Here is a 27,844-nt window from a genome sequence, read left to right on the forward strand (position 1 = left end):
GTTAAAATCTCCTGCCACAATTACATAAGATTCTTTCAAATCTACTAGGTGCTTAGTAATCTTTAGATAAAACTCTGGACTATCTCTATCTGGACCATAAATATTGCATAGTACAAAATTCTTGTTATTAATCTCAAGTGTGACAATGATGAAGTTACCCCCTTCATCTCTGTGTACATTTTAAATTTTAAATTCGAAGTTGTTATTTAGTAGGATTGCCACACCTCTTGAATTAGAATTGTTAGATGCAAAAAAACATTATATCCCCATTCTGCAGATATAAACTTCTCAGAACTTTGTTCAAAGTGTGTGTTTTGAAGAAAGTAAATGGAGTGCTTTTTACTTCTGAGGTAATGAAAAACATCTCTCCTTTTACCGACATTATTCATACCCTGACAGTTTGCAGACAAAATAGTTATACTGCTATCCATTTAATGCTTTTTTTTTTTTTTCGCTTTTTTTCCCCCTTTTTTTGCACTCCATTAACATGTTGGTTAAGTTGAAATCTGAAAAACCTATAACCACTATAGTTATTCTTATAATTCAAACATATACTGTACTCTCCAGTGTCTAACCCACTGCAAAAAGTTAAGAAACAGGCTGAGAAGAAAAAAGAAAAAAAGAAGAAAAAGGCACACAAAAACTGACAGTTCCACATTTTCAAATATGAATTGTAAATTTACACAAGAAATGAATAAAAAAAATAATAATAATGATAATAATAAAAATAAGCAAAATCACTCACATACACACAAAAACTAACAATGAATGAATTCAGAAAACCAAAATAGATTAAAAAGAAAAAACCTGCTTGACAACCACAAGCAAGCCTTGGGTGCACACTTACTTTGCTTTGAAAGAAACTAAATAACTGTATGAGAACCAGTGGTAGGGAGTGGAGAGAAAAAAAGAAAGAAAAAAAGAGAGAGGCGGAGGGGGGAAAACGATGAAACAACTATAAGTTAGTGGAAGAATGCAGTCTGGACAAAGGGAAGTCATTATCATTGTAAGTAACTAGCTACGTATACCATCATTTGGCAATTTGAGGGCGAACAAAAAAAAAAAAAAAAAAGGAAAAGATAAATAAATAAATAAATAAATAATTTTTTTTAAAATCCAGATTTGCAGCTTGAACAAATGTGTGCCCGTTTTTCCATGCTCAATCAAATAGATAGAATTTTTCTTTTCTTTTCTTCTTCATTTAAACTTAAAAAAGGTATTTTCAAAAAAATTATAGTCAGTACATCTCTGTTCTCCCGACATACCAAACTAGTCACATCTTTACTAGAATCAGACTAAATAAACACATCATTATCAGTCAATACTGACTTGCAATTTGCAACACACACAAACACACCCAAACGTGAATAGAGTATTGCTGGATGTCAGGCACCTTGCGATAGAAGATTGTTCAATGTATACAATAACCTTATCCGAACGTGTGGATGCGTGTGTGCGTGCATGCATGTGAGAATGTATGTGTGTGCACGCACACGCACAGGCACCCATGTGTTTGTTGCACACACCTTTACACATATCTGCGTATGTTGCACCTTCAGTATTTTTTAAGGTACAAAAACAAAACAAAAAACAAATCTTGATTCAACTGGCATATCTAAATTTTTTAAGTTTTCAAAGAAAGTATCCACACAGCCATTGGGAAAAAACAACAGCAACAAAAACAAACACAATATCAATTAATGCATCAATCCATTCACAAATCAACAACTGGATTGGCCTCCTCTTTACCAAAAAAATCACATCCATTGAACAAACTCCAAACTGAGGAACATATCACTGATTATTAAGAATCCTTGTGTGTGTGTGTGTGTGTGCGTGCATGTTTGTATATGCATTATATGCACTCAGCATGTGTGTGTGGGTGTGTGATTAGATGCATGAGTGTGTGTGTGCATGTGCATGCATGCATGTGTGTGCATTCCTGTGCGCACGTGTGTGCGTGATATATACATCAAGTTCAGCAACATCATCACTCTTTCGACCCCAAAGATTACTATTGCCATCCCTGCCAGTGCCACCAGCACAACACAATCTCAGGGAAAAAATAAAATAAATAAAATAAAAAAACAATATATATATATATATAGACACCCACTTGTGCACGCGTGCGCGCATATACACACACATACATATAGTTCATGTCATTAAACTTGTAAGTATTTTCACTTTAGTCACCTTCAGTTTTCTTTTCTTCTTCATTTAAACTTAAAAAGGGTATTTTCAAAAAATTATAATCTGTACATCTCTATTCTCCAGACATACCAAACTAGACGCATCTTTACTAGAAATTGTAGAATTAGACTAAATAAATAGACATCATTATCAGTCAATACTGACTCGCAATTTGCAACACACACACACACAAACACACCCAAAAGTGAATAGAGTATTGCTGGATGTTAGGCACCTCACCGTAGAAGACCGTTCAGTGTATATAATAACCTTATCCGTACTTGTGGACGTGTGTGTGCACGTGCATGCATGCAAGAACGTATGTGTGTACGCGTGTGCGCACACGCACACACAGGCACCTATGTGTGTGTTGCACACACTTTAACACGTATCTGAGTATGTTGCACCTTCAGAATTTTTGAAGGTACAAAAACAAAACAAAAAACAAATCTTGATTCAACTGCGTGTCCATTCCTTTGTCATGTTGTTAACATGCTGCTCAGTGATTGTTTGAGGCAACTTTCAGCTATAGGGACAGCGTTCATACAGGTTTGAAAAGCTTTTAAGAATTTGAGAAACATGCCTTTTTTAAGTCCTTAAAAGTCATTAAAGAATTTCCCAGATTTGTAAATATTCTAAATTTTGGCATTCTGTATTAGAGACAAGAAATGGTACATAGTTTCTGTCAGTGAGAAAGCACATCAGCTAAAGGTTCCACCGGATGTTAAAGTTAACCCCTCGACTGCTAAAGAAAAAAACGGTAGAAAGGGGTGTTTCAAGTCATAAATCAATTTCCAGAACAATCAGCCAAAAACTGAGAAAATGGTCTGGAGATATACCATTACCACTCCAGATCAGTTGTGTGAATTTTCAGTCATCTGTAGTTTTTTCCCCTTCTTTTGATGATGTCATCAGTGACATCACTTTATCCATGAATCTTCAGGCATGGCAGTCACGGAGTCAAAAGCAAAATGATGATTTTAAAAATCTGATCCAGATAGGATTTTCCCCTAACTGAAATTATGGTTCTCATCTGTGTAGCAGATAAAAAGATTTAGGCAAGGGGCACAAGTTGGCGCTCAGAATACCTTGTCTTTCATATGGTTCCTGCGATAGTTAAAATTGTTTGGACTTTGGTGGTTAAAAGGTTTTTAAAAAGGTGGTGTAGATTTTGTGATTGATAACCTGAATGAACCCTGACTGTCATCCATGGTTTGACATACCCATTCTGTTGATTGTCATCATCATTTTCCCATCACCCCTGAGAAAAAGCAAACCAAAGATATAACTGGATGAATGAATAAAACTGGGGATAACATTGTGGACATTGTGTTGGGGGTCAGTTTGTACAAATGGGAACAAGAATTTTATCAGGCATCTAATTAACCAGTTAACCAGTGAAATAAACATGACCATGAATCTCAATATGTCTTTTTCCCCCATGATACAGTCCGGAGACAGACTTACTGGAAGAAGGAATTCAGAAACTGCTTTGGCAGCACCTGACATTACTCAAGTGTCACCGCCTGCAGGTATGGCTACTTTTTTTTCTTCTGTTTTTGAAGTGCAGTGTCTTCATTGACCTTTGGTACACTGCAGTAATGTATTGCGCTGCAGTATGTTGTTAGCTGAATGCTGCAGTTTCTAGTTAGTTGTTTTTTTCCTCTTGATGAGAAAGAAGTAGCATGACACATTTGGTTTCTGGCCTCAGGAGAATGTTTTAAAAACTACAGCATGCAAGTTCTGAGAATAGTTTGCGTCAGCACATAGCCTCTACACATTGATTTGATACATGATCACCTGATTCATTGTCTTTTGTCTTAAATGTCTTGTGCTTGTAGCTGCAGGGGCGCTTAACAAAATGCCCAGTTAGCAGTAGTAGTAGTAGTAGTAATGTTGCAATGTATTCCACTGTTTTCCTGAGAGATTCTTTATATCTCATTCATAATCATATTGGGATTGGAGCTTGGGCAATGAAGTGGATATGGGGTGGAGGGGGAGTGGTTGCAGAGAAAGAAGGGTTTGGAGGGGTTGAGAGGAGGGGCATGGAACAGTTAGTGGGTCAGAGTTAGGAGAAGAATATCATACCTGTGTATGTGTGAGAGAGAGTGATTATATTCTAATTCACATTCTTTCTTGTTATTCAGTTTCAGTTCATATGGATTTTATTTCATTTTTTCACACATATCAAACAGTGAATCTCTGTACCTGTGCATAAACAGTAAAGCAGTTTTGAGATCCCTGACTGACTTAAAGAATGATGGCTGTCCAATGTTCACAGTGCAGTTCAACATTGGGACGCCACCCAACACAGGTACCTGGAAGCGCACCAACAGTATTGGCACAGGCAGTGGCTCTGTGCCCTCTGCACCTGTGCTTGCTGGCTCCCCCCTTCGTAGATCAGGTGAGGTGTGGGCACAGCTGTGAGAGATGTTCATCAACGCTTGTGTATTTGTGTGATAGTAGTGTCTATGACCAGCACAGAACAGTGCAGGGGGCAGTTGTTGGCCTGACAATCTGAGCTTGAATTTTATTATAGTGAAGATTGTCTTGCCCAAGTTACATCCCTACTTTCTCGTCCAAGAGGGCTTAAGGACAGTCGACATTGGGATGAACACAAGGTCTGGAGGGTATCTTTGGGGCAGCATAACATGTAAAGTGATATCAAACTAAGGATCTGGTGTAGGATGAATGGATAAAGCTGAATGGGGTGAAGAAGTTGGTATGGTTCTGGTTAGAAAGAATATTATTGTCAGTTTTATTTTCAAACTTGTTTTTATGAAACTTAGAGGGGAAGGTGATTTCAGTTGTCTTTGTTTGGCTTGTGTCAAATCACATCATGGTCATGGTAAAAGTAAAGAATTTTGTTAGCTTTATGATCAGCTTACCAGCACTGATGGACATGTGGTGGATTTAATGTTTGAAGCAATCAGTATGCTAACCACTTTGACACATCAGCTGGTTGTCGGTTCCCATTTAGTCCTGACAACAGTAATAGAAAAATGTTTTGTAAGCGTTTCTTGCTTCACAGTGTCCTGTCAGCAAATCTCTTGTCCTGTCTGCTGTGTTCATGTCATCAGTTCTGGCATTGTCCTGCCAGCTTTTGCTGCAGCAGTTCTCATGATGTGTTCATCAGCTGCAGCTTTCCCCGCTCCATCCCACAGTTGTGACCTTATCCTGTTTCAGCAGGTTTCAGGTTTGTCCTGTGCCTGTCTGCTTGCTGCTTTTAGCTTTGCTGGGTCTTCCCTGTCCACAGTTCACACAGCTTTCACACTGTCCTCTGCTTTGTCCTGACAGCTGTTTTCATGTTGTGCTTTTCATGTTGTCCCAACAGTTGTTCTCATGTTGTCCTGGCAGCTCTTGTCATGTTCTCATGTTGTCCTGACAGCTGTTATGTTGTCCCAACAGCTGTTCCATGTTGTCCTGACAGCTGTTCCCATGTTGTCCTGACAGCTGTCCCCATGTTGTCCTGACAGCTGTTCTCATGTTGACCCAACAGCTGTTCTCATGTTGTCCTGACAGCTGTTCCCATGTTGTCCTGACAGTTGCTCTCATGTTGTCATGACAGCTGTTCTCATGTTGTCCTGACAGCTGTTCTCACGCTATCTCATGTTGTCCTTCCCCCCATGATATCCTCATTTTGTCCCGACAGCTGTTCTCATGTTGTCCTGACAGTTGTTCTCATGTTGTCCTGACAGTTGTTCTCACGCTATCTTCATGTTGTCCTTCTCATGCTATCCTTCTAATGTTGTCCTGCCAGCTTTTCTCCGGTTGTCCTGACAGCTGTTCTTATTTTGTCCTGCTCATGTTGTCGTCATGTCCATGTTGTGTTGCCCATGTCATGTCATGTCATGTCATCAGTTCCCGTGATGTCCCACCACCTTTCTCAGGCCACATGGTGACTTTCCCCTTTTCAGCCAGCTGCTCCCCAGGCACCTGCTTCTCCCCCCACCACCCCTACGGCAACTCCCCTTCGCCTGTCCCTGCGGTCACCGCCCCCTCCAGCAGGCATTGCCTCTGCCACCACCACCCCCCCCCTCCACACCACCAGCTCCACCACCACCTCCACCACCACCACCACCACCCAGCCCACGACCCATACGTGTACCACGACACCAAGTTCCATCGCTATCCCACAGTGCCCGACTGCACAGCTCTCGTGGCCTACGCTTCGCCTGAGGGTAGGTGTTGGTGTTGGGTCATAGAGGTCTGAACAAGTCTTGTCAACTTGAGAGGACCTTTTCCAGGGCAGGAAAAGTCTGGGGGGAAATGAGAGCACCATTTCCAGGGCAGGAAAAGTCTGGGGGAAAATGAGGGAACCATTTCCAGGGCAGGAAAAGTCTTGGAAAAATTTTTTTTTTTTTTTTCCTTCTGGGTCTGGAAAAGTCTTGGAATTTTAGTAGAACCCTTGATCAGTATTGTTCAACAAAGAGTGCCAGTTCCTGCCACATAACTGTGTTACAAGACTATGAGAACGATATGTCCAGGGAAGAAACTCTGCAACATACATGTACTCGCCACAAAGAAATGTCAATGAAAAATTTCATTTTTGCTCACCATTTGCAGAAATGTTATGAAAAAAATCTTGAAACATCCCTGCACCGGTACAGGTAAGGAGAAGAAAACACCTACATGCACACACACACACACACACACACACACACACACACACAGCCACACACAGCCACACCCACACACACACACACACACACACACACACAGAGATAAATCCCTTTACACAGTCTCAACAATGTTAGAAAAAAAATTCTTGAATTCACTTGAGCCACAGAAAAATAAAGTCCAACAATGGTATACATGAATCTAAAAGTGTCAGGTATATGGGAAAATATTTCTTGTAGCTGAGTTATTAAACACTGACTCTGTAGCAAGCCTTTGGTTTTGTCGTTGTTGCCTTTCCTTTTTTTTTGTTTGTTTGTTTTGTTTGAGCTGTTCAAGCTACAGTGGGAATTCAACATCACTGTCATCACCATCAGAATTAGTATTGATTTCATGCTCAATATCAGTGAGCAGATGATCATGGTTTATAACTGGGTCAAGATTAACATTAGACTAGTCTCTTGCTTCAAAATTTCTTGAAGTATGTATCCATCAAAATAGCTCTATTCTTTGCTGTCTCTACTGAAAGTGGACTCCAAAAGTCACATAGTCTCTTCATTGCCATTTTGCCCAACAGTCTTCACACAAAAAAAGCTGAACTTTGAAAATTCTCAGTAGCAGAACTATGCCACTGAAAGTATTGCTACAAAGCACAAAGTGGCAGCTGGAAACAGCCTTACCAGAAGACAGCATAGTTTGAAAATGCATTCAGGGATATGTGAAAGTTGTTGACCTAGTATTTGGTGGTAAATCTTCATCAATCCTGTATTCAGATAGAGAAAATTTTGCGGTCAATCATGGTTAGTTGGAAAGGACGGGGTCAGTGCATTTAGAAAATAGCAACAATTAATCAAAAAGACAAAAAGTTATGAAAATTGAACTTTGATACTGGAATATCCACTGATCCAGACTCTTTCAAGCAATCTGTTTCAGTTCTGTTCTTTGCCTTTACATAACCAACAAAGCTAGTTCCGTTCGGCAATTTCTTTTCTTGATTGCACTTTTCAATAAAGAATTTGGCAAGTAGCAGCAGTAAATAATGAAGGAAGAAAAAAGTATGGACTTTGTGTGGTGAGATGTGTAGGAACTGTGTTGACAGAGCGGGGGCTGGAGGCCTGTCATCGGTGTGGTACAGAGCCAGACCTCAGGTCCCAGCCCTTCTGTGCCAACCACTTTCTGCGCACTGCATATCAGCAACCAGCCGCATGTAAGTCAGCCTGGATCATAGTGTGTGTATTTGTGCAATAATGAGTTGTGTGTGTGTGAATAGGAGAAACAATTATCAGCAACCAGCTGCATGTAAGTCAGCCTGTATGTGTTATGTGTATGTGTCTGTGCAGGGACGTGTGTGTGTGTGTGAATAGGAGAAACAATTATCAGCAACCAGCTACATGTAACTCAGCCTGTGTGTATTATGTGTGTGCGTCTGTGCAGGATGAGTGATGTGTGTGTGTGTGTGTGTAATGTGTATGTGTGAAGAGGAGAGAATTATCAGCAACAGGCCACTTGTAAGTCAGTCTGTACATGTTGTATATGAGATTGTGTTTGTAATGTGCATGGAATTTTAAATAAAACTCTTGAACGGTACCATTTAACAAAGAACATGACGCATTAAAAAAAAAGATTAAAAAAGAAAAAAAGAGAAATTTTAGTTTCAGGACCACTGACCAATACCATTCAACAAAGAACATGATGCATTAAAAAAAACCAAAAAAAAACAAGAGAGGCAAGGCGTTCAAGACTCATTTGTGATACACTTTAAAAAAAAAATCTGTTCGTTAAAATGTGTTCTGTGTTTGTTATTATAAAGCTTTGGGTTAAAAAAAGAAAGAAAAAGTCCTAAAGGCAGACTCGAACCCTGCATGTTTGGGTGAGAAGAAACTGTCTTACCCAATACACTATCGTGGCTCCTTAACTGACGTTCAAAAATTTAACATTTAAACATGCTTATTTAAAGGGCAGTAAATCGATTGCGGTATTCGCAGTGAGAAAGCCGTTTAAATCATATTATTCTGGTGTATCTTGGGCATTCAAAAAAAATTTAAGGGCAATGAAAAATTCTTTTTAAGTCCGCGGTAAAGGAGATGTGGCTATCGCCGCAATCACACTGCAACATTTAGCCATTTTCTTTGGATCTAGATAGATGTACAAGTTTAGTTACACCCGCCGGGAATGTACGACACAGTCGATTCAATTTCTCTTTTAATTACACATACTTAACCGTGACCCAACTAGTGCAGACTCCGGCAGGGGTCTGACATTCCTGTCCTGTGCAAACTATCCGCCCATGCGGAGCAGACGAAACTACGGCCGATAACCTCCCGGAAGTAGGTAACCTCCCCTTTGTCCCGCTGGTTATCGCCCTCTTTTTCCGGCAGCCATCATGACTCCTGTACCTGTGCTCTTCATACGGCTAAGTTTTTTCGTATTTTCTGTCTGTCTGTCGATTCTCTGGCGTTCTTGTTTGTGGTCAAATTATGTCTCCAACCAGGTCACATAATTATGTAGCTCGATTGGGGAATCGTGCTAAAATTAAAGCGCGATCGCAATCGATTCGCTGACACTCTGGGCCCTCTACTCCTGGCCCTCTAAACAACGCCAACCCGCCGCCTTCTCCACTTCCTCCGCTCCCTCCGGTCGACTCCAGACCTCCGCCACCTCCTCTGATGACTTCTAGAGGTTTGTGGTCACACACTCAGGTCAGTGTTACCTTTCATGTCATTTTTATCGATCCGCGAACTCACTCGACGCGATCCGCGTTTTCTCGGCCCTGCCAGTCGGCAGTGTACGAGTCGATCTCCTCTATCTCTTTACCATACCCACAGTTGCACCAATGGAATGGCCACAATCCCGTGGGGAAAAGAAAAAAAAAAAAAAAAAAAAAGAAAAAAAAAAAAAAAGGCAGCTTGTCTTGGATCCGCACGTTAGACTGGGCCCTATGTGCGATGCGTCCGTGGTGGCGGCCGTGACATCGGATCACGCGACCCCCCACGCGGCTTGCCTCGACCGTCTCGGATCCAATAGCGACCGAGGCGTGTAGGGATGCCCTCCCCTGGTGTAGGGAGGAAGGTGGACCACTAGGGGACACGCTTGCCCATACGCGTGCACCCCCCCCCCCCCCCCTTGTCCGGATCACCCGATCCAAGGGAGGCAACCCCTGCTTCGGCACCCTTGCCGGTGACTGCTGCAGTTATTTGCCTTGCACCGGCACTGCTCCTCGCCTTCAGTGCAAGTGTGTGCACGGTCCTACCAAGCTATGCGGTGATGACCCCATCTGCCACACCGCCGAGTGCTGCTGTTTCCCATCCACTAATGGTGTCTCAGCAAGCTACTCAACCAAACAATCAGCAACTCATCGCTAAACTTGCTGCAGCAATTATGCACCACTCTGCCTTCCGGTGCCGCGCCTTGCGCCCACAGAGCAGGTACGTGCACGCCCCATTGGAACTTAGGCAGTGTTGGAGCCTGACAAGGCCTTTTACCCGCTTGAAGTGGGGAAGAAAAAGAGAGTCCCCACGTATGTCTGTTGCATTTTTCAACATTGAGTGCGCAGTGCTTGAAAAATCAGAAAATATGTAAATGAGTTTTGTATTTAAAGTTTTCACAACTGACAACTGAACGCCGGTCCTCTCGCAGGAGCTGTTCGCGAGATTGGACCGCCGTTCAGCAACAGGGGGATGCACATCCCACGGCAAGCCGACGGACTTGTCACCCCCTCGCCCACGACGCCCATAACACTGGATTACGGCGCCGTCATGCCACATGCCCTGACCGTCTCGCGTCCGATGGCAACCGATTAGGGTTGGGATGCCCACGGCACTAAGGGGCATTATAATTATTCCCCTTGCGCTCGTTTTCACCTGTGTCGGTTACGGTGGCATCGAACCACGGACTCTCACACACAACATGACACTCCTCCCTGTTCAGCGAGGACACGTCGCACAAGGGGGATATGTGCTCTAAAGACACATTCCTTTTCGATGATTTTCGGCGCCAAGGGAGGCAACTCCACATTTGTAACCTAGGCGCTCAAAGCTGTGGTTAGTTTCGCCGACACAGCACATCACTCCTGCCCCCCGTGCTGTCCACCAACGATGTTTTCTTTCGGTTTCTCATTGGGTCCTCATGCCCAGTCAGGGACTTTACACATCTTTGCATAGCAACTGCACTTTTCTTGCTGTTTCTCAGGCTATTGGCTACAGGAAATGCATCACAATATTTCCCCTTCTATCCATTTGATTTATTATCACAAGCAACAATCACGAAATATATATAGAAAAATCTATACATATTTAAAAAAAAAAAAAAAAAAAAAAAAAAAAAAAAAAAAAAAATCTATATATATGTATATATATATATATATATACATATATATATACACACACACACATATATACATATATATGAGATATATTGCTACATTCATACGCATTTCTGCTTTCACGTATAGATGCGTTCTTATCCATCGGTATACACATGTGTATGTGCTTATGGGATAGGTTCAGACGACTTTCATATTAACATGTACAATTATATTTCTATCTCAATTCATTGACATCTGTTCATTGAGATTCCCTACATAGCAATATAGGCACACTTGCATTTGCGGCCTTCTGTTCACAATGCCCAGAACTCTCTGCCTCTACGTACTGGCACTTTATTCATATGCGTATGTACATCTCATATGTAGGTGCATGGACAGATTCCTTTCCATTGATGATTATGCACATTTACCCACTTACTTGGGTATATCGGTGCACGCTACACGTATGCTTATACAGCCGCTTATTTCTTGTGTCTCGATCTCTTGTCATTGGCATACTTCTGACATCACTTGAGCTGATGGAAGTTTTTATTCCCTTGGCACATATATGTATTCATTTTCATAAATTCATCCCTACCTTGCTTTTGGAGGACGACTGCACTCACAAAAATAAAATAAAATAATAATAGCCTCATTCACGCCTGAATGTATGCTCCTTCACATTTCAATAGTGGCTGGTCCTTAGGGATCCACACATACCCCCTTCACACCCACAGGGCTAAGAATGCCTCTCTTGGTGCAAGGACGGACAAGGCAACCCAACTCATTTGCCTGCAACAATCACCCATAAGGCTGGAGATGCACAAGGAAGGGTGAGGCAGTCCAACTTAGAGGTGCCACTCTGGACACACATGCCTTTCATTCCTTCCAAGTTTGTAAGGCATCCCTTCTTTCTCCCCTTGCCTACAACAACCCTTGGTTTGCACCACTGTGATTGTGACAAAAGCTCCACACAGGCCCTACATCCTAGCCAGCCTTCCCATGAAGAGGTGTCTATCTTGCCTTACAAGTTTTAGCGGACCCAAAAACTGCCCACTGGGCAGGAGACAATCACCCTCAGCCCATCTCTTCTACTCCTCTCTAGTAGCAGAAGGCCTGGGTCATAATTGTTTTCCTCTACATTTGGGAGAAAGGCATATTGACGAGGACGGATGCGTCCCACAAAGCACAACGAACCGTCCATTAGCCACAGGGGTGTACCTTTCTGCCCACTCATACCAGCACGGCAGATGCCGCATTCAAGCACATCAGTTCACCCCATCACCTTGCTTGAACACAAATCCAGCATCAACGTCTCAAACAATTGGCGTTCGAAAGCACTTTCTGCACTTAGTCTTCCCTGCCCGATCCTTTCGGCCTCTACACACAACCACTGCTGTGGTTACAGATGGCCATTCCTCCTCAAGCACTGTCTTTCCAATGAGACACTTCCAGAGGTTGCTAGCCTAGGCAGGCTATCCCATCACGGAGCCCCAGCCTTCGGTCAAGGGACTGTCAGAGGATGACTTTGTTGTCACTTCGGAAGCAAGCACCATGTCTTTCTGACACACGGTTGCACCACAAGACCCCGTCAACTCTTTCCGGCTTCCTTACATTGCAACATAATCTGCATGGTGAACACCTTCGTCCCTGAAGCACACAGCAGCTGTTTCCTGGTATACCCATGCTGATTGGTGTCCTCCTAGGAACAGTATATGATAATCAGTCGAGTACGACAGTCTCCATCAGAACAGCAGAGGAGGCATCTGCTGTCCAGTCTATTCGGGCTGGAATTCGATTATACAATTTATAGTAGAGAGTGTTTTGCCCAAGTTGCATCCCCGGTCCCTCAATCAAGAGGGCCTTAGGACTCATAATTGGGACGGTTCCCAAAGGCTACTTAGGCCTAAGGCTACAGCACTAAGTCCCAGTGCAATTTGACTTCTAGTCTGAGAGACATAGTCATTCATGAAAGACTAAGCTGCAAATGATTTCCCTTTGCAATTAAGAAACCACTGATAATACAGCTCTCACCTTGCAGTTGGCCATACTAAAAATGTATGTCAGATCAGTGCCTTGATGTCAATAGCCAGTACAACACATCTTGAGCCACTTACCTCCCTGCCCCGCCCCGCTCCATCCCAGACTCAGTGCGCACCACACACAGCCAGAGGCCTGTCATGGATCCGGTCCCCTTTCTCACTAAAGAACCTTCAGCAAAAATTTTCCCCATGGAAACCCTCTTCCATTTGGGAATTCCATCACTGAATGAGACTCAGTGACGTGTGGGCACATGAAATGCACTTCCACAGCCTGATCCAACCCAGCCATTGACTGCCGACAACTTTCTGCAGGTTACTCCAACAGGCCACACTCAGGCAGAGAAGCCACCAAGCCTTCCGTATGCCCCTTCGTGATGGTACCTACCTGGGCAATTACACAACCCTGTCCCAGAGACACCAGGGACATCAAGTCTTTTGTTGCCAAATGTCTGCCATCCTATGCATAGGCAACATACCAGTGCTGTCATTTTTTGACAACGTCAAAAAAGGGGGGGGGCCAGGGGCGGGGGAGTGCCCATCGCCTGTCAGCTCGCATGGAGGAGCTCCACAGATCTGGCTGTCATGCCTGAGGCAGGCCCAACATGGTGACCTACCTCTGTCTCGTGCCACAGTTTCCTTCAAACACAAAAACCACTTCCACTATCGGCCCACATCCGTTGTGGAATCATCAGATCAAACCACATGCGCACCTCCTTGCATTGACGCTCATCCGCGCTCATCTGCTCAGCTGTGGTCCACAGACCTCCCCCACAATACAGCTGTGGACCTCTGTCTTCTTTACCCGCACTAATGTCCTTAGGCGACACAGTACACTCTACTTTCGTCAAATTCTACTTGAGGGACACCTATCGCCTAAGGGATAATGGCTCATCGACTTCTACCAGAGAGATGTCGCACGCCTGCGGGTTGATGGCGCAAGAGCCATCGCTTCTGTGGTAGCTGCACAACAGACCATCACAGCTCACAGACAGTAGAACAGGCGAGCCCTCCACCTTGTCGTGCTATTCTGCACTAGTTGGGTCACGGTTAAGTATGTGTAATTAAAAGGAAATTTTCTATCTAAAATTACGTTTAAATAACATACTTACCGTGACCCAAATTTAAGACCCTCCCGTCCTCCCCGCTTCCTGTTCTTCCTGCTTGCTGCGCTGGTGATGGCATATTGCCGTCAAAAGATGGCGATAACCAGCGGGACAAAGGGGAGGTTACCTACTTCCGGGAGGTTATCGGCCGTAGTTTCGTCTGCTCCGCATGGGCGGATAGTTTGCACAGGACAGGAATGTCAGACCCCTGCCGGAGTCTGCACTAGTTGGGTCACGGTAAGTATGTTATTTAAACGTAATTTTAGATAGAAAATTTCCTTTTATGTTCATTTAGTTTTATAGTTTTAAAGTTGATATGAAAATTGAGTATTTTGTTAAACTAATAACATGTAGAACCAAGTACAAGTACTTCTAAACGTCGTAAGAAGTGAAAAGGACTTCATTTTGAGAAAAGTCAAGACTGGAAATGTTTATGTTTCATCAAGGGTATTAACTCTCATGGCTTGTTATTTTAAACTGTGAATTCCGACTGATTCTGTTGATATTTTTATGGCAGTTTGGGGCATAATCCTCTAAGTGATGAGGCGTTAACAAATCTTTCTCTGAATAAATGTTTAACAGTCTTCTTCTCCAACTTTCTATCACATGTTATTGTCTATTGTTGATTGAATATAGGATTGAATGGGCAGGTCAACATGAAACAAAATAGCATCCTTCGCATTCGCGAGGAATATGAGCAATCGTTTTGAATATGTATAAATATGTGTACGCAGTTGATTTTTGCCCATGGCCTTCAGGACTCAGCCAGTAGATCTATAAAGTCCACTCGTGGTATTGATTTTAGTATTTTCTGAAAAAGACCACTTGGGCGAATGAACATAGTGAAAGCCCTGTACACTGAGAGTAAAACACACAAGCTTTTTATGTATTGAGTATAATTTCAAAATGTAATGTTTAAGATGAGAAAGATCAGTTTAAAGCAAATTAACCCCCCTAGCATTAATTACAGATTAATTTCCATTTTCTGCTGTCTGCACCAAAGACATGCACCAGAAATATAACTTCCATGCTTAGCAAAAGAAGTTCCTGTTTGAACAAAAAATGATAAAAACGACTGCTGTTGATGCTGTGTCAGAATATCAGATCAAAGTGCCAAGTTTAGAGAATGAAAGTAAAGATTGTAAATTCAGTTTGCATATAATTTGGCTTTTTTTTCTTCTTCTTTTTTTTCTTCTTTTTTTTTTTGTGCCCATCCCGGGAGGTGTAAAAAAATTTTAAACAAGATGACTGGGAAGAATTGAATTTTTCCTATTTTTATGCCAAAATTGGTGTCTAACTGACAAAGTATTTGCAGAGAAGATGGCAGTGTTAAAGTTTACCATGGACACACAGACATTCACTCACACACACACAGACAACCGAACACCGGGCTAAAACATAGACTCACTTTGTTTACTCATGTGAGTCAAAAACAGTTGAAAAATAAAAAAAAAATTTCAGTTTCAGGACCACATATCAGCTAATCTCTTTTGATGTGGAAAAAGTACGGAATTTTGTTCAACCACATCTGTGAGAACCGTGAACAGTGTACACCTACTCAGTGTAAGGTAAAGGTTGAGTCAGCTAGGATGCCTCAGTGCAATGTGCTATTGAAGCTGTACAAACCAGCCTGCTCTACTTGATTTGATGATATGGATGCTTATAAAGCACCTATCCTCGGTCAGAGACCAAGCTCTAAGCGCTTTACAGACTTGGGGGTCATTTGCCCACCAGGCTGCCTATCTGGGTATAGCCAACTGACGGTTGCCATTGGACGCTCATCATTTGTTTCCTGTGTCATTCAATCAGATTTCAAGCAAGCACACATACACACTCAGGCAGACATGTAACATTTTATGTGTATGATTGTTTTGTTTATTTACCCTGCTGTGTAGGCAGCCATGCTCCGTTTTCAGGGGTGTGCATGCTGGGTATGTTCTTGTTTCCATAACCCACCGAACACTGACATGGATTACAGCATCTTTAACGTGCGTATTTGATCTTCTGTGTGTGTATACACACAAAGGGGGTTCAGGCACTAGCAGGTCTGCACATATGTTGACCTGGGAGATAGGAAAAATCTCCAATCTTTACCCATCAGGCGCTGTTACTGAAATTTGAATCCTGGACCCTCAGATTCAGTCCAACGTTTTAACAACTCGGCTCTTGTGCCCAATGCTGTGCATGCAGTGCCGGGGCTGGGAGCCCTGCTGCCCTGGTCGGGGAGTCGGGAGCAGCTGACGTCCCTGGGCAGCGAGGTGGACCGGGGCTCACCGCTGGAGCCGGAGAGGTCAGCCACGCCCATCCTGCAGCGCCGCAACTCTCTGATGGGGGAGGTGCCATCGCCGTCCTCACGGATGTACACCCCCACCACCACCCCTCCCTCACTGGAGGCCCTGCCCTGTGGTCCTCCTGAACTGTGTGAAGACACACTGATGGATGTGAGTGTTGTGTGTGGGTGTGTGTTTGGTTTGTGTGTGTGAACGTTTTGTGTGTGTGTGTGTGTGTGTGTGTGTGTGCGTGCGTGCATGTGCCTTTTCTTTTATGTGTGTGTATGTGTGAATATTGTGTGTGTATATGTAAATGTTTTGTGTGTGTGTGTGTGCGCGCGTGTGTGTGTGTATATATTCATGAGTGCCAGTTTGAATCAGAATTGAAAAGCATGAAATATTTTAATGCCAACATGTGATCTTGGTGAATTTATTTGCTGCCAGTTACAATAAGTGTATTGATCAAAAACCGGATTATTTTAAATCATAAAAGAGAAGGGTGGATAAGAATGAAAGAAAAGGATATGGATGTATGTACACAGGTACTCCAAACTGACGTCGGAAGCCGGTAAATTGGCAACCCTGACCAAATTATTAAGTATTTTTATTCAGCAATATTTCATTTAATACGGACTAGAATGAAATGAAAACAACTGTGGAATAAAGTTTACCTTTCTGATGTGTCATTTGTGTGTTATTTTTTTATGTGACTGACCGAATAATTGCATGTTTTTTTAAAAAAAAGGCATACTGTAAAGATTTGTTGTGGTCACAGCCCTGAGATGGCCTAAGTGGCTGGCTGGGCTGTAAACATAAAAATTTTAAATAAGATATTTTATTTACAGTTTTGAGAAGATTTTTTTTGTTGAAACGTGGTAACAGCCCTGAGATGGCCTAAACGGTCGGCTGGGCTCTAAACAACATGAATTGAATTGAATTGAATTGACTGACCGAATTACTTTTCGTGAGTGGTCAGTTCCCAAAATATTATCCATTGAGATGAAAGAAGACAAAATTAGCCTCATTTTGATACCTTTTTAGCTGATGTGGTGCTAATTTTGCAATTTGTAAACATCAATTGAAATGTTTGAAAATTATTTTAAACCCCATCAGCTCAACGCATAAAGAGTGTAAACAGTCAGTTTGTAGATTGATCCTTTAGCAACAAAATCATTACAATTGTAAGCCCCACTTTCAATCTCACGTGAAGCGGAAACCGTTAGAGTGGAGTCAGTGGCACCGCGTCTTCGACTTATGCTGGAGTAAAATGGCTGACGCTGACGCTACGCAACGAGTGACGCCGAGTTCGACAAGTGAATGTTTGACGTTTCGGCACCTTCTGATTCATCATTAGTGCTATTGATTTCGCTTGTTGGTAAGTATATTTATTAGTTATATCATTTCTGATTTTTTTTGCTGTAAAACCGTTAATAGTTTGAAGGTTGTTCACAGACAACACTGATGTGTTAAACAATAAACAAAATGGAAGTTTTGCTACGGGCAACTTTGGGGTAGGGTGGAAAAAAAAAACGATTGAAATTTAATGAGCGAAGACAGTTCGTTTTAATGTTAAGCTGCCACTTCAGAAATTATCCCCAAAAAAGTATGTGGAGTTTCATACACAAAGATGAATGATTTCAGACTAAATTTCAGCGTTTTTTATTGTCACGTGACGTGAATTTTCTACTTTCGTTCTTTCAGTCGGAACTTCACACCTTAGTTCTCACACACAGCATGTCAGTTGCCGTTATTCATCAGTAAATAAACAGATAGGTAAATGAATGAATAAATAAAATAACAAATAAATGAAATAATTTAAGTTGCCAAGTTAATAATTTTGTATCTTTGTAAAAAAAAAAAAAAAAAAAATCAGCAACAACAAAAATGAACAGCAGTGTAAAATAAGTGCCACAAGCATGCTTGCGCACACACATAAACAGACACACGCGCACACATACACACTTAAGTAAAAAGAGAATATTGCAATGAAGAAAAAAGAAAAAGAAATTCCATTAAAATTGCCAGGTTGGCTCTTAATTTTTCTCTTTAGAATGTTCAAATAAAACATAAGGACATACACACACACACACACACACACACACACAAAGTTAAATACCAAAAATTAAAATAATAAAACACTGTGTTGCAACATTTAAGTATTGATGTGCTTTTTCCCAGCTGATGAAACGTACGACCATCTGAAGAGGTGCTTACTGCCTGCTGGAAGAGGCAGACCCCCATCACTCCCAGATGTGCAATTGACCAACCGTCTTCTTTTGCAACTGAAGATGCTTCAAGCAGAGGGGGATAAGACTTCAAAAGAAGTGAGTTTCTCGTTTATGTTCTGGTAATAGCTGCAAGGGGAAAAAAAAAAGGAAGGAAAAAAACCAAGCCCCTACCCCCTCCACCCACCAAAAAAAGCATCATTTGGAGAGATTTCTGAAGCATGGATTTGCATTTGTCCTAAGTTCATGGCAGTTGTCATCAGAATGTGCAGCAACCCTTGGCTGAAGGAAACACTGCTTTCAGCACAATTTACAAACAAAATATATATAGTTTAGAGTTTACTGGGTTTTTTCCCCAAGCTTTCTTTTTGCAAGTGTTAGTCCCAGCTGATATTTGTCTGAGTGTTTGGTTGAATTACGAGTCATGATAATTCAGCACATTTAGGGGTAATTTGGACAATTTCCATTATATGTTGATATAATCTTGAATTCCTTACTGATAACATTTAATTCATGGAAAAAGTAGACAGAAAACATGCTCTCTCTCTCTCTCTCTCTGTATCTCACACACACACACACACACACACACACACATGCGCGTGCGCACACAAGCACGCATACACACATACACATACACACACACATACATGCATGCATGCATGCTAATGTTAGTGTGTGTTTTTTTTATCCAGATGCATGCATGCTAATATTAGTGCAAATTTCTTTTTTCAGCTGGCAACATGGTTGATGCTCTCTTCCCTCATGTGAGCTACCCTTCCAGTCGTCTGAGCGGTGTAGTCGACAGACTGATGAAAAAGGCTAAAGATCTACAGAAGAATGACACAGACATGGACAGATTCCTGAATACCCAGGTAGACTTTGACTTTGTCTCCAACTCTCTATTTAAAATTGGATCGAAGAGAGGACACCTCCTGAGGGAAACTGAATGGACTCCTCCAGCAAACATAGAATTGGAAACTCACACACAAGAAAATGTTATTGACATTGAACTTTCCTGCAACCAAAAGCAGTTTTGTCATCAAAACAGTTGCTAAGCAGCTTTTTGGCATCAGCTATGAGGATAAAGATCTTCCCTGCACTTCATCTGCACTCAATATAGCTGATGAAAGACATTTTTTGAGCAAGGTGCAAGCAACAGAAAAAAATCTTATAACAGACAACTGCACAATTCACACAAATGGCACATCAGGAAATGGCAAGAAGTTCATTGGATTTCAGCTGACTTTAGATTCTGGAAAAACTCCGAGTCTTGGATTTCAGTCTGTTGCTACAGAGGATGCAGCTACCCTTCTAGATGTTACCATACAACTTCTGGAAGAAATCCACCAGCTATATTCAGTAGAATTGTCTCCAGGAGAACAAGATCAAATTTTCACCCAACTGCTGTCAAAGATAACCAGCACAATGACTGACAGAGCAGCAGTCATGGAGGCCTTCGACAAACAGTTTGAAGATTTTCTGAAGTCAAAGCTGGGACAGGATGCAATACTCAGTTTCCTCCACTGCAGTGCTCACTGTTTATTGGGATTCAGCAGAGCCTGTGAAATGGCTCACAGGGCAGCTGAAGACGATATCGTCGCCCAGACAGCAGAGCAATTGGGGCGCGACAAACAGGCACGTTTCTCTTCTTTCAACAAATCTGAGAGTGCAGCATCAAGATTAATCAGGACAGTTTCCGACATATGCGGCCCAAGAGGTGATGATAAGAATGGTTGCCGTGCTGAGTGGCTTGCTTTTTGTGAGGAGAAAGGGAGGAAGAGCCAGGTGACAAGTTACAAAAGTAACTGTTTCAATTGTTTCTTTCTGGGTGCAGCTGCACTTCTGCATCACCAAAAAGATCTAAAATCATTTCTGATTGGAGGATTCTTCAATCACACAAACATGAAGATTGACAGTGTCAAAGCTGATCTTGAAGATGATAAGCTGCTTTCACTGGTGTGTGCTGTTGCCATCCTCTTCCTCAGAGTGACCGGACCATACTGGCAACTTCTCCAGAGCCATGTGAAACATGCTGACCTCTATACTTACATTCAGACAATGGAAGTCTGTTTTGCCAGATGCGTGCATGACCCATCAGACTTACTGAACAAAGACTTCAGATGTGTATTTAATGGTGAATTTGAAGTGAGCTCCCCCACGAAGGATGCAGTTTACAAATTTGCAGAACAAAACACAACCACTGTTTCAAATACCCTCAGCAGAATGCTGCGTGACATGGTGAACACCACCAGAACCCAGCTGAAGGACTTTCTGCCAGATGGCCAGTATGGGACAGCACCTTCACCAGAAGTGGCAAAAACACTGGATCACTGCCATGTGACCAACCTCATTGGGGAGAACGCCTTTGGAGACCTGCACTTTGACATGAGCAAGCATCGCCAAACATTACATCATAGGTCAAGTACTCAGATGTGGCGATTAAACAAGACAGGAAAGTGGTTGTCTGAAAATGGAGACGCAGCACGGACCAAGCTAATGTCCATGGCAAGAAAAAAAGGCACAAGTCTTCGTAAACACCATCGGCAGCAGGAGAAAATTGTCATGTTGAAAGTCCGTGAAAAAATCATTGAAAATGAAAGACAGCAGAGGGAAAAGAAAGCCAGAGATGCTCAAAAGAAATTGTCTATCATCAGGGCTGTGTTTGAACATGGTGGTCCTTGTGAGATCAAAGATGATGTGGAAAAATTGAAAAAGAAACTGAAAAGGGCAGGGGAAAAAGCATCTGCCATCAAAGAAGCTATGAAAAGTGAAATCAGGTACCAAAAAACTGTCCTGAAGAAAAAAAATCTGAAACTGGGAGGAAACCATGCCATTCTTACCACAACTTTACAAGACAACCTCCCAGAAAACCATCTAGATGCAAGCCATAGAGTTGGTTCAGATGCTCCATCCGTACCTTCTCCACAACCTGTGAGCTCCGATTCGGATGAGCCACAACCCAAACAAAGAAGACGACAAAACACTGCTGATGAAGACCAGGAGCAGAGCAGTGATGGTCAACCCTTCATCTTTGCTGCCCAAGGACAGTGGGTTGCAGTGTTTTTTAATAGGCATTTTATATTGGCCAGGTTATTTCTGTGTACGGTGTCCACTTTGCACGTGTACAGTATCTATCACAATCTGGTGCCAGAAAGGACTATTTCAAGTTTCCAGTGGTGGATGATGTGGCAGACACTGAAGCTTATTTTGTCTTCCAATGGGATTTTGAAGTTGTGCCTGTTGGCAGATACTGGGTGGTGCCTGCAGTTGAGGAGATTGAACAGCGGTATAATGCAATCAAACGCCACGCATAAACTGACATGAATTTTCACTCAGTGCCTTTCATCTGAAGCAGCCATAGAATGAAATCAAATCATTGACTGTACTGTTGTAGCCTTCCCACTTCCATTGTTCTGCACCAAGAAAATGTCTGCCCTCAAGAAACTGAGACTGTCCTCAAAAAGCTGAAGCTGATGCCCTTCACCAACCTGTCCCTGTAGTGAAGGATCAGACCCCTGCCCATGTCCTGCAGATCTGCCCCCATCCTTCTCAGGGGATTCAGAGACTCTATGGCCAACAATTACCCTCCTGCACACCAAGCTCAACAACTCATTTTTGTTTGTTTTGTTTTTGCAAGTTGAAGTAATGTTGTGATATGCAAAGGAAGAAGACACTGAAAACTGACTAGGTACTAATTTTGAATCAGAACCTTAAGTTAATGTTAGGATTAACAGTTTCTATTGTTAATAGTTTGCACAGAGAAGCTCATCTTAATCTACAGCATTTTGCAAAGGAAAGCTTTCAAAACCTCCTTTGCTGTTACGCTTGTTTGGGGTTGAAGCAGGGGGGAAAAAAAAGTTTAATCTTTTCAACATTTTATTTCCAAAGAAATGCACATAAATTGCTAAATCAAACAATAGATCTCCTTTTTCTGATTCCAACGACACCAAACCACTTCTGTAGCTTAAGTGGATGCTGAGATATCAAGTTTTAAAAACGCAGTTGATTTATCAGAAATAACGTTTACAATTGTAACATGTGCAAATATTAGAAATTGAAGATTTTTCGGATTCTAACCATATGAGCCAGACATTATCTGTCCATTTCTGAATCTGAAAAAAATCAGGCTTATTACTTATGTTATAGGGAACACTGTAAAATAAAATTTGGTAATCATCATACTATATATCGATTTTACAGAGCCTTCAAAATCGCCTTTTCTTGTCTTTAATTTGACACGAATTTTTGCCCCAAAGTAAAATATTCAAAAATTCATATCTCCGGAATCGTTAACATATATAGATAAAATTTATACCAATGTACTCAGGATGAAAAGATCAAAACAATAATATGAACAGTTTATGTGCTTCTGAAATTTAAAAAAATCATTTTGGAGCACCTGATGTATATCTTCATCAAAGTAAATCTTATGCCAAGAACAATAAGAAGAGAAAGATTCTTGAGTTTAGGATGGAACAACAAACACCAAACCAGTTTCTTCTAAAATGCTAGCCTCCTGTACTGTGTATTTCAATGATGTTAAGTGGTTTTTAGCTTCATACCTGATCAAGAGTCAACAGCAACTGTTGATTAGTGCATAAAAAATCATAAGCATGTGATGGATGTGTGTTTATCGCCCGATAGCAGTCTTTTCCATGGCCTTGTGCATGCCCTGTGTGTGTTGGACATTTCTGTATGTTTGACTAGAAATGAGTGTGTGGAGGAGGGGGGTAGAGGAGGTGCACGGTAATGCGTGTGTGTGTGTGTGTGTTGGAGCTCATGTACGTTTATATGTATTTGACTGTGCTTTCATATATGTGAAACTGCATGTCTGGTGCATTTCTGTTATGCATGTGTGGGTGTATGTGTGAATGTGTGTCTTCATATTTTACATTTATTTGCTTATTTATCACCATTGTTGTCTTATTTATTTATTTATTTATGTTTTATTATTATCATTTTATTAGTATTACTAATATTATTACTACTACCTTTTTCTATATTATAATTATTATTTATTTATTTATTTATTTATGCAAGCTTATCTATTATTTATTCCCCCGTTGTTGGTTTTTTTTTTTTTTTGTTTTTTTTTTTTGGTTTTTTTGTGTGTGTGTGTGTGTGTGTGTGTTCTCAAGGCCTGACTAAGCGCGTTGGGTTACGCTGCTGGTCAGGCATCTGCTTGGCAGATGTGGTGTAGCGTATATGGTTTTGTCCGAACGCAGTGACGCCTCCTTGAGCTACTGAAACTGAAACTGAAACTGGCCCTCAGGCAGTCTTGTCCAGTGATGGTGTTTGTGTTTACCTCTTTCTCGTTTTAAAATTTTCAGAACTGGTCTGAAAGCACATCTTTTTGAAAATGCCTATAGACAGACCTTCCATACCTTTATAATGACATTCAGTTACAAACCATGTGAAGTCTTGTGTGTCTGTGTCTGTGTGTTTAATTAGGTAATGTAATATGCATAGTTTCTGAATATATTTTTATGCTTTTTTGTGTTAAATCTAATTTTTCTTCCTTTTGTAACACAATGTAAGTAGTTGATGTGTGTGTATGTGTTTAATGTAGGGAGGAAAGTGCTCAACAAATATCCATTATAATAATAAAAATAATAATAATAATAATAATAATGTATATTTACATAGTGCCCTTTCTAAGAGCTCAGGGCGCTTTACGTGAAAAAGAAAAAAATTACAAATTACAAATCATTCATGACCACTCTTTCTCAAAGCCACTCCCCCCCTCCCTTTACCACACTCCATACATCCAAAGTGAGCTGACATTGGTGGTGATGAAGAACAAGAAAGCTGAGAGTGCTTAAAAAGATGAGTTTTTAGTGATGAGTGAAAAGCGGAGATAGAATCAGATGCACAAATATGATGAGGAAGGTTGTTCCAGATGTGAGGAACAGCAAAGAAGAAAGAACATTCACCAAAGGTTCTTGTATTGACACAAGGAAGTTTCAAAAGATAATGAAAGATAATGTGTTGTGTTCAGGACGAACACAACCAGACAATGGCACGCCTGCGGTTCATCCTGGACGTGGTGGACTGTGTGGTGGCTCTGGCCCACTCCAGGGGGTCCGCCTACAACCTGATGGCAGAGTCCCTGTCTGTCAGGAACAAGGGCGACGCCCTGCCACCACCCAGACAGCCTCTCAAGCAGGGTGACTCTCAGAGGTCAGTGCTCATGTGGAGGGCCTGGGGCAGTTCTTCAGATTTTTTTTCTTTTTCTTTTTTCGTGGTTTTTTGACTCAATTGTGTAAACAAAGTGAGTCTATGTTTTAACCCGGTGTTCGGTTGTCTGTGTGTGTGTGTCTGTGTGTCCGTGGTAAACTTTAACATTGACATTTTCTCTGCAAATACTTTGTCAGTTGACACCAAATTAGGCATAAAAATAGGAAAAATTCAGTTCTTTCCAGTCATCTTGTTTAAAACAATATTGCACCTCTGGGATGGGCACAGAAAATCAAATATGAAGCTTAATTATATGCAAACTGCATTTACTGTTATATTTATATTTTTTGTATTCTCTAAACTTGGCACTTTGATCTGATATTCTGACCCAACAACAAGATCAGTCATTATTGTCACTTTTTGTTCAAACAGGAACTTCTTTTGCCAAGCATGGAAGTTTTAATATTTTGCAAACGTTTTGGTGCAGATAGTAAAAAAGGGAAATTACTCTGTAATTAATGCTAGGAGACTTAATTTGCTTTAAACTGATCTTTCTCATCTTAAACATTACATTTTGAAATTATACTCAATATATAAAAAGCTTGGATTCTTTTTTTTTTTTTTAAGTGTATCACAAGTGAGTCTTGAAGGCCTTGCCTCTCTTGTTTTTATTATGATTTTTTTTTTTTTTTTTTTTTTTTTTTTTTTTTTTTTAATTCATTCCACTCTCATTTGATCATTTTGTATGGTGAAATTTCTGTATCAGCAAATGGTTGAAATTATGAACACAGACTCTATTCGTTCAGCTATTATTATTATTCATTCCACACTCCTTTCATTATTTTTTTTATGCCAAAATTTCCATATCAGCAAATGGTTGAAATTGTGAGCGCAGACTCTTATTCGTTCAGTAGCAGTGATGATGTCGTTTTTTGGGTTTTTTTAATGTGTGATCATAAATCTGAAAACAACCATTTCTGTACATCATATATTTGAATTCATCTACACAGCAACGCAAATCTTTATAGAATTTTCACAGAATTTGAACAAGAAGTACACCGAGTTTAACATTATTGTAATGTTTATGTATATTTGGTAATAATGCCTGCGTTGGGTTACGCTGCTGGTCAGGCATCTGCTTGGCAGATGTGGTGTAGCGTATATGGTTTTGTCCGAACGCAGTGACGCCTCCTTGAGCTACTGAAACTGAAACTGGTAATAATGTTCATGTATGTATATCGTTTATGATTGCAATTTGATATTTCTTAAATTAGATGGTTTTCATATATTACAAAGGTATTTTTTAGTTTATTTTTATGTAAATGCTTATACACATTTTGCCATCGATGTAATCCAATCTGAAGACCCACCTTTTCCCCTCCTGATTAATTCTCAACGGCTCATCCCTTTCCAGTATGAACTGAAATTATTATTAGTGACTGAGTGAGTTTTGATAGTTTCAGAATTCGTTGGTAGTATTTTTGATTGTGTACTAATTATGATTGTGTGCTATGACTTGTGTGTGTGATCTTGTTCTCAATTTTTCCTTTTTGATATTTACATATGTGTTCTATTTGTAAATGCCTAGGGCTTATTTCCAAGATTAGGCATAAATGCTTATAAGAATGATAATAATAATAATGTTTATTTCCTTATATCAGTTTTCTGAGTATGGCTGTCCTTAAGTTATTATATGTATTTTCTGGCCTTCCCCATACTGCTTAGTTTTGAAACTTCTTTCCAGAATGTAGTCATTTTTGTTGCAAAAATGGGTATTCACTGGCACCATACATTGTTTCAGAACGGACAGCAGTTCTAATAGATCAAATTATAAACATAGAATAGTCTTCTTTCTTTGACCTTGATTTAAGGTGACAGTGCAAGTAGTGGTTTGACTGTTGGTGTGTGCTTGTTTATATTCAAGCCTATGTATGTACATGTCTGCATGTTAGTGTTAAAACCTACATATGTCTGTGTCTGTGGATGTAAGTGTTCTTGCCAATGTAAGCACATCATGTTTGTTGACAGACTGATGGAACAGCTGATGCTGTACTTACGAGCACTACAGATGATTGACCAGAGCATCACTCTGGCCGAGAAAGAGATGAAGCTCGACAGGCTGCAGTTCGTCAGCTCTCTCAGAAAAGGTATGGTGAAGCTGGACATTTTTTACCTGTCATAGGGCTTGTGCTTAATTCAAAATCTTATACTAGAGCTTAAAAAATTGCAAGTGTTATTTTCTTATGTGTGTGTGTGTGTGTGTGTGTTTTGTATTTTTTGATTTTTTAATTTTTTTGGTGGTGGGGGGTGTGGGGTGTAAATACCCTGGTTTGTAAAAGGTTTTGAGTTTTGGCAAAGAAAATGTCTGCAGAAAATTAGCCATGGTTTCTCTCAATGCACAACAGTGAAATATTGCTGAATGTAATTCTAAAAGTGGAGTGATGTTTTAAAAAACAAAAATTGATCAGACCCAAACTTGCACATCCATATGGCAGATCAGTCAAGAGACATAACTTATAAGTTGGTGTATCAAATAATGTCCGTTTGATCCAGATTTGGTGTGAGTAAAACCCTCTTGAATATCATTCAGCAAGTTAAGTGGGTGGAAAAAGTGACCAGAACAGTTGATGCTAGTTTTAATTTGGCTTGGGTGCGGTGGTGATGGGGGATAGAGGGACAGGAGTACAACAACACAAGAAGCATGTTGACCTGTGTTATGTTGGGGAGAAAAGGATGCGAGAGAGCAAAGTCATTTGCCAATAAGTATTGTGTTTATATCAGAGGTTTACATTAGCTTACAGTTTGGCCAACAGCAAAATGAGAGGTATATGATCAGTGGTTTCTCCACTGCAATGATAATTTATTTACAGCTTATTCTTTTGTGAAGGACTGTGACTCTTAAACTATATTGCAC

The 27,844-nt window shown here is 41.0% G+C and overlaps 1 protein-coding gene across 1 annotated transcript in view; it reads left to right on the forward strand.

The window, feature by feature from the left end:
• Positions 1-27,844, forward strand: part of LOC143274628 (serine/threonine-protein kinase unc-51-like) — a 102,842-nt gene that overhangs the window by 64,044 nt on the left and 10,954 nt on the right. The window contains exons 19-25 of the mRNA XM_076578498.1: positions 3,644-3,725; positions 4,475-4,597; positions 6,111-6,374; positions 7,910-8,017; positions 16,449-16,699; positions 24,752-24,933; positions 26,959-27,077. Of these exons, the coding sequence (XP_076434613.1) occupies positions 3,644-3,725; positions 4,475-4,597; positions 6,111-6,374; positions 7,910-8,017; positions 16,449-16,699; positions 24,752-24,933; positions 26,959-27,077 (1,129 nt within the window). The remainder of the gene's footprint in view (positions 1-3,643; positions 3,726-4,474; positions 4,598-6,110; positions 6,375-7,909; positions 8,018-16,448; positions 16,700-24,751; positions 24,934-26,958; positions 27,078-27,844) is intronic.

Source organism: Babylonia areolata, chromosome 29 (assembly GCF_041734735.1).
Source record: "Babylonia areolata isolate BAREFJ2019XMU chromosome 29, ASM4173473v1, whole genome shotgun sequence".
NCBI lineage: Eukaryota > Metazoa > Mollusca > Gastropoda > Neogastropoda > Buccinidae > Babylonia > Babylonia areolata.